Here is a 7,748-nt window from a genome sequence, read left to right as displayed (position 1 = left end):
CCTGGGCTACCAGGGTTACCTTCACTCGTGGCTGATTAGGTGTCCAGTGTTTACTTTTTCTTAGCACCACTCCCTCCTTGCGAGGGGCGGGGCCTCCGGGAGCTCCGCGCCCGGCCCCACCCCCCCGAGGGGCGGGGCCTCCAGGAGCTCCGCGCCCGCCCCCACCCTCCAAGGGGCGGGGCCTCCGGGAGCTCCGCGCACGGCCCGCCCCCCAGGGGGCGGAGCCTCTGGGAGCTCCGCGCCAGCCCCACCCCCTAGGGGCGGAGCCTTATGGTGCGCCTGCGCGCTGAGCCTCTCCATCCAGGCCTGAAATTTCTGGCGCCACCCGCCCTCTCCCAATTCGCCCCGGGTGTGCGGACCCGGCTTGCATCCTTCTCTGCCGCCTGGCCGTCTTCACGGAGGTGCCTCGCGCTGCCCGCTCGGCCATGTCGTCCACCAAACGCGTGGCGCTGGTGACCGGCGCCAACAAAGGCATCGGCTTCGCCATCACGCGCGAGCTGTGCCGCAGCTTCTCCGGGGACGTGGTGCTCACGGCGCGGGACGAGGCGCGGGGCCGCGCGGCCGTGCAGCAGCTGCAGGCCGAGGGGCTCAGCCCGCGCTTCCACCCGCTGGACATCGACGACGTGCAGAGCATCCGCGCCCTGCGCGACTTCCTGCGCCGGGAGTACGGGGGGCTCAACGTGCTGGTCAACAACGCGGGCATCGCCTTCAAGAGTAAGGGGGGGGCCCGGGAGGGGGGGACAGGGGAGGGGACGCGGCCTCCCCACCCCGGGGGTGCACCCTGGGGGCCCAGGGCCGGGGGCTGGCGGAGGGAACGCGGCCCCCCCTCCCCGGGGGTGCACCCTGGGCGCCCAGGGCCGGGGGCTGGCGGAGGGGACGCGGCCCCCCCCCTCCCCGGGAGCCTCGGGACGCGGTGGGCCGCTCCTCACCCCGGGGGTGCACCCTGGGCGCCCCCCAGGAAGGGGCAGGAAGTTCACCCCGCTTAGGACTTCCCCGGGGAATCCTTGCCTGAGTTCCTCCACCCAGTTTGTGTGGTAACTGGGCTTTAGGACAGCAGGGCGAACTTTTTAACCGACCTTGAAATAAAAACTTCAGGGAATGAGAAAGTGGCTACTGTGCAGCCTCCTCCTAGCTCACCCAGTTGTGCCATCTTTATTATAAAATAATAACGATAATAACAGAGCATCATCAGGCCAGATGGACAGTGGCACAAGTCGGTCGGTAACTGGGATTGGCTCAGAATACTCAGATTTCAAACACTCTGTGACGGTCCCTGGAATGCACTGTGTGACTCCCCATATTTTTCTCCCCTAAAAGGGGCCGATCCCACACCCTTTCATATTCAAGCGGAAGTGACCCTGAAAACAAACTACTTTGGTACCAAAGATGTCAGCACCGAGCTACTCCCTCTAATGAAACCCCAAGGTGAGTGTGGAGGGAATCCGCAAGCGCCCACCTCCCCACCCCCACCCCTGCCTGCCAGACACACCGGCCTTCCTGCCCAGCCTCTATAGCCTGCGGGTGCAACTGTGCTTTTTCCTATCTCTGTACATCTGGCTCCTTCTTACCCTTCAAGTCTCTGTTCAAAGATATTCTGAGAACAGGTTTATCTGTTCCTACATTCCTTCACATGTTATGGGCCCGTAGGATTCTCTCTGTACCCTTCTCCTGCTTGCAGTGATCTTACACAAGCTGGTGGAGCCTTCCCTACTACCCAGTCGGTAGATTGTCCACCTCAAGTTTGTCACCTACCTACAACACTCATAGTCCCACACATATCTCTCCTGCCTCTACTTCTACAACAGGCATTTCCAGAAGGTACTTTCCTTCTCCCTAAATCACCTTATCCTCTAGTATCCCCAGGGTGATTATGCCCTGCCCCTTGAGAATTGTTTTCCAACTTCTCACATTGAGCACACGTCTTTCAGATCCCTCTTTTCCTAGCTCTACAACAGGCCCTCAGGCTGTGTCCGGCTGCACCATTGAAACCTCACCCCACCCCACCCCTCATCCTCTCTTGGCTCCTCCCCTCCTAAAGATCCCTCTGGAGAAAGTCCAAGCCCTTGGTATAATATAAAAGGATCTCCGAGTTCTGATTACTTACCTTCTGGCCTTTTAAAATATATCCACCAACATGCCCTATGATCTACACAGAAAACCACCCTGACTCTTTGTACACTGTGCTAATACTTTGTGTCATTTAGATACCAACTCAGCCATACCCCTCGTTAAACACACACCAGGAGAAAACCAAAGGTTACTGGTAGGAAAATTAAACGGAGGGCAGAGTTGAGTGCTTGCATGTGCAGCTTTTTTTTTTTTTAACTCCTTCCCTGTCTTATCCAAAAGGTTATAGTGCTTCCAAACTCTTCACTAGGACCAAGGGGAAGCCCTCCCCAGGTAACCCGCTCCCTTCACCTGCCCTTATCGTGAAAGCGAATCGAAGCCCTTGGACTCCAGGACCATCTGTGTGTAGTCTTCCGACTCATACCGATCATTTTCTCTCCAGGGGAAATTTGTAGAAATGTCCTGATTTAAACTCCTAGCCACCTGTCACTCACCGCTTGTGTGTGTACATCTCTGTGTGATCATTTGTGATGGATTGCTTGCAGGCCGAGTGGTCAATGTGTCAAGCATTCTGAGCGTCAGATCCCTTAAAAGCTGCAGCCCAGCGTTGCAGGAGAAGTTTCGCAGCGACACCATCACTGAGGAGGAGCTCACGGGGCTTATGAACAAGTTTGTGGAAGATACTAAGAAAGGAGTGCACGAGCAGGAAGGCTGGCCCAACTCCGCGTACGGAGTGAGCAAGATCGGAGTCACGGTCTTATCTAGAATCCATGCCAGAGAGCTCCGCGAGCAGAGGAGCGGGGACAGCATCCTCCTGAATGCCTGCTGCCCCGGGTGGGTGAGGACCGACATGGCGGGACCCTCGGCTACCAAAAGCCCAGAAGAAGGAGCCGAGACCCCTGTGTATTTGGCTCTTCTGCCCCCAGAGGCAGAGGGGCCTCACGGACAGTTTGTCAGCGAGAAAAAAGTTGAAAAATGGTGAGCTCAACTCTCCTCCATCTGCGATCTAGATTTTGTTCCTTGGCCTGATATGCCCAAAGGACATTTACCCTAATATCCATATTGAAACAACAAAAAAAGAATAATCACGACTTCCCTCTCATGTACTCTGTACTAATTTGTTACCAATTGAGTGGATTATTGAATAAGCAGATGACTAAATCTAGAAAGTCTTGTGATTTCTTCTGTGATACAGAGACAAAAATAAAAACGGAACATGCCTGAATGATCCATTTCTACGGTTCTTTTCAGGCTGAATCGGCTTCTCAGGGGTATAATCCGCACAGAAGTTAGGTCAAGGGAAGGACAAGGTAACTCTCTGGCCTGGCAGACCTAGGAGCAGCTCGCAGTACCTGTGCTCTGTTGCAGCACTCGAGTCTGCCACTGTAGGGAGGCAAACTCACTACAGAAACCCAGGGCAGAGCTGGATGTGACCCTTAGACACACTTTCTTTTAAAGCCTGAGTCACTGCGGGTACACATAACACTGGCAACAAGTAAAAAGTGTTGTTGTTTTTTTTCCTTTGCTGTTATTCTCATTTTCTTTTTGTCTTGTTTATACGTCTTTGGGAGTGCAAGGGGAGGCACAGAAATGGAGGGACAAAGGGCGAACAAATGCAGCAGTGGTCCTCACTGGACACTGTGTTGAAAATGAACCCTAGTTGTGGGTGAGGACGGAGGGAAAAACTGGGAGAGAATGAGGGAAGGGTCGACATTGTCCAAAAAATAAATGTACTGACTGCCCAACTTACATAACTGTAACCCCTCTGTATATCACCTTTATAATAACAGTTTAAAAAAACAAAGACTATAAGTGGAAAGCGTGACTCAAGCAAGTAGAGCACCAACCTTGAGCATAAAAGCTCAGGGACAGAGCCTGGACCCTGAGTTCAAACCCCAGGACCAACACATGCCCACATTCACATCTCAGCCTGCTCACTAAACCAAAGCCATCCTGACCCTCTCTATCCTCAGGCCTTTCTGTTGCCTTATTAAGTTTTACATTCCCAAAGCCAGACTCGTGTGTGTGTGTGTGTGTGTGTACTTGGAGCAAATGCATCCAAAGGTGTTTTGAGGTTACTTGAGAGGCAGCTAAAGTCATGGGCACTCTGGTTAGCAATTTAAGACTTAGGAAAGCCAGGTGCTGGTGACTCACACCTGTAATCCTAGCTACTCAGGAGGCTGAGGATCCTGGTTCAAAGCCAGCCCAGGCAGGAAAGTCAATAAGACTCTTATCTCCAATTAACCAGAAAACCGGAAGTGGCACTGTGGCTCAAGTGGTAGAACACTAACTGAAGAGCTCAGGGACAGCACCCAGAGTTCAAGCCCCACGACCAACAACAAAAGACTTAGAGAGGACATTATAATTTCATCTAGTCTACAATCATAAGAAGATTACACCGAATTATCACATTGTAACCTCAAGCTGTGGATGGATTCACCCCTTCATGAATGAACCATTGAGAAGCACAGTGAGAGAGCTGAGAATAAGACAGGCTTGCTACTTGCAGCAAGGAGCATGCTGGTGAGAATTCCCAAAGCAGTGCAGCCAGCCCTGAACAAAGACAACAAATGGCATTTATCCAGAAAGCTTAGTCACATGGGCCTGGGTTCAGCGATCACAAGAAAACAGTGCATAGAAACGCCACTGGACAGAGAATTCATTCTCAGTGAGCCAAGTGTGCTCTAAGTCTCCTAAAAATTAGGAGTCAGAGTGACTCAGTAATTTTAGAATGGTCCTTGTAAGTTTATCTAGAGAACTTTATCTGAAGAAGAAAAAAAAACAACTTTAAGGGCTGGAAATATGGCCTAGTGGTGGAGTGCTCACCTAACATGCATGAAAAGCTCTGGGTTCAATTCCTCAGCACCACATACACAGAAAAAGCCGAAGTGGGCGCTGTGGCTCAAGTTGTAGAGCACTAGCCTTGAGGTGAAGAGCTCAGAGACAGCATTCAGGCCCAGAGTTCAAGCCCCAGGACTATATTTATTTATTTATTTATATGTATACATGTGTATGTATATGTGTATGCATACATATATAACATAGACATACATACATTGTTAGGAAAATGGAGGAGAAAGGAAGGAAACAGGTTAATGAAAATGCCATTAAGTCTGGGGAGGTGGCGGCGTGGGATTTGAGGTTGGGCCCACAATGGAATGCTTACAGTCAGGCTTAGGTAGACAGGCAGTCTGCACATATCTTTGGTGGCTTGCCTGATGTCTGTATGCACCTTGGAAAACAGGGTAGAGGTCAGTCCTTTATATATGCATTCATGTATATGCATATGTATATATTATAAGAGATTGTATGTATACACATATATATCAAAAGACATGGTATATATACATATATACACATGTACATATATGTACATATACATGTATACACATATCAGAAGATATATATACACACATACATTATATATATGTATACACACAAACATACATTCACGATAATAACCTTCTCTACAAAGTATTTCTATAAAAAACTTCTGCTTGGTCTATTCAACCTCAGATTGGAGCAATTTTGTTAATTATTGTAACCAAGGATTATTGTCATTTTGATCGTTTGGCTAGTACAGAAAGCTTCACCACCCTATCCAATTGCCATTCTTATTTAATCATCTCAGTGAACAGATAACAAATACATTTTCAGTCTCAGCCATTTCCACTCCATAGATCATTTTAGGAGAGAAGAACCCCCACAACAGATGAAGTAACTGGTGGTGAAATAAGGAGACTGGGTCCAAAGTACCATCACCTGGTCCTTACAGCCATCCTGGTGCCTTGCTGGGTGGGGGGAGCTTTCCACTCAGAAAAGCCTAGAGGTGAGAGAAGCCAGTCGTTGAATTGCAGATGTCATGTTATTTAGCCTTAGGAGCGCTTTTGCTACAGAGAATGCTATCCTTGCTTATCTCCCTAAATGGTTTGATTCACTCCCCTTTGATTAGCCTCTAGGTATCCCCCTAGTATGGAAAGTTTGAGGGTTATCCCCTACATGGAAAGTTTAAGCTGACCCCTGAGCTAGTTCCTTAGATGGAAAATTCTGCTTGCACCTGAATATTCCCACATACTCTCTCTTTGTTAAGGTTTGGTCTTCACACCAAGCATGTGGTTTTTGTCTTTAAAAGCATTATTCAAGCTCAGTTCTGGGCTGCTTCTGGTCCTTCAGGCAGGAGTCCACCAAAGGAAGAAGGTCTTTGAGATGCTGGCTCTCCAATAAAGACTCTCAATTCCATCTCTCCAAATGCGTTCTCTGTTTTCTTGTGACTGAATTCACACAACAGTGGTATTACAAATAGAGAGAAGGAAAAGGTAGGGAGCTTAGGGTATCCCTGAATAAAGGGAACAACTAGACAGGAGCTAAAAGGGGCTCTGCGCACTGGGGCTGGCTGCTGTAGGAACTGCTCGAGGAAGGCCTCAGTAGCCCCAGTGTTCAGAGAGAAAAGTTGATGAGTTCCAGTCATTGTCCAACCCCACCTGTGGCGTCTCAACCTGCACAGGGCAGCAAGCTTGCCGGAGGATGACCTGCGTGCCTTTGAGCCAGGCCTTCCTAGACTTCAGGAATCACCAACAAGCTTAGTTTACAGTCACTCCCAGAGGACACCTGCCCTCCACGAGAGAAGACATTAAATAAAGACTCTCACCTATGTAATGAGTGGAAGGCTGATCAGAGGAGGGTTGGAGGCTTGGCCCACGTGGTAGGGCACCTGCCAATGAGCATAGAAGCTTTAGATATTGAGTTCCAGTCCCGATCTCGGACCAAGAAAAAAAAAAAGAAGAAGAAAGGAGGAGGAGGAGGAGAAGGAGGAGGAGGAGAAGGAGGAGGAGGAGGAAGGAGGAGGAGGAGGGGGGAGGGAGGAGGAAGAAGAAGGTTGACCAGTAGAGAGCTTTCCCTGTTTCATGTTTGTGCTCCACACTTGGATGTTAAAGCAATGTTTGTTTCTGCCTGACTTCGTGTACTAACATAAGATCAGAGCAAAGGCATTTGAAGTGAGATGAGCTTTGAAGCATGCTCCAGTGTTGATCACCAGTTAAATAAAATAATCCCTGTTAGCCATGAGAAGTTCAGATTAACCAGCCCCCCTGGCCTCAGATTATATTTCTCAACCTGATTGAATACATCACCTTTAAGTTTATTGCTTTTATGCAACGCTCTTAGTCCTGAAAAAATAGTCACTAAATCTCAGGGCTTAATTGCTGTAAAAGAAGTTGAACCCAAATGCCTGTGGCGTTTAACAGCTTAATGATCACCACATGAGAGCATAAATATCTTCCTTTGTCTTCCTGTCAGGCTAACTTCCTCCCCGTGTTTGGCCCTGTGTTATAAATGTGCTCTCCAAGAACCACTGGAATCATAACACTAGACACCAAAATAAAGCATTGTCTTGGCAAGGCAAAAGTTACTTCTAAAATCTGGAAAGCGAGCACACCGATTGGGCAGTCTGCTCAAATATTCCCAGTGCAACAGGCCCCGCCCCTCTGCTCAGAGTGATTGAGCTCAGGTTCATAATCTGCTCATGATTAGCTAGTTTGAATAGGGTAATGTGTTTAAGTAAGGTGATTTTGAAATCAGATTAACAGTACATAAGTAATCTCAAAATACACCCACACCCTCTGCTATTTCTAGAACAGTCTGGGTGTGTCTTAATGGCATCTTGAAAAGAAACCAGTTTAAGA

The 7,748-nt window shown here is 49.1% G+C and overlaps 1 protein-coding gene across 1 annotated transcript; it reads left to right on the top strand.

Annotated features, from left to right (window-relative positions):
- The first annotated feature begins 383 nt into the window (after positions 1–383).
- LOC125351471 (carbonyl reductase [NADPH] 1) lies at positions 384–3,292 on the top strand. Its single transcript, XM_048346252.1, has 3 exons — positions 384–714; positions 1,318–1,425; positions 2,613–3,292. Exons 1-3 carry the CDS (start codon positions 426–428, stop codon positions 3,047–3,049), a joined length of 834 nt encoding a protein of 277 aa, XP_048202209.1. The 5' UTR covers positions 384–425; the 3' UTR covers positions 3,050–3,292.
- The last annotated feature ends 4,456 nt before the right edge of the window (positions 3,293–7,748 follow it).

The sequence above is a fragment of the Perognathus longimembris genome, chromosome 5 (genome assembly GCF_023159225.1).
Source record: "Perognathus longimembris pacificus isolate PPM17 chromosome 5, ASM2315922v1, whole genome shotgun sequence".
In the NCBI taxonomy this organism is placed as follows: domain Eukaryota; kingdom Metazoa; phylum Chordata; class Mammalia; order Rodentia; family Heteromyidae; genus Perognathus; species Perognathus longimembris.
The sequence above is the reverse complement of the archived record's forward strand: the minus strand, read 5'-3'. Positions and strand labels throughout refer to the sequence as shown.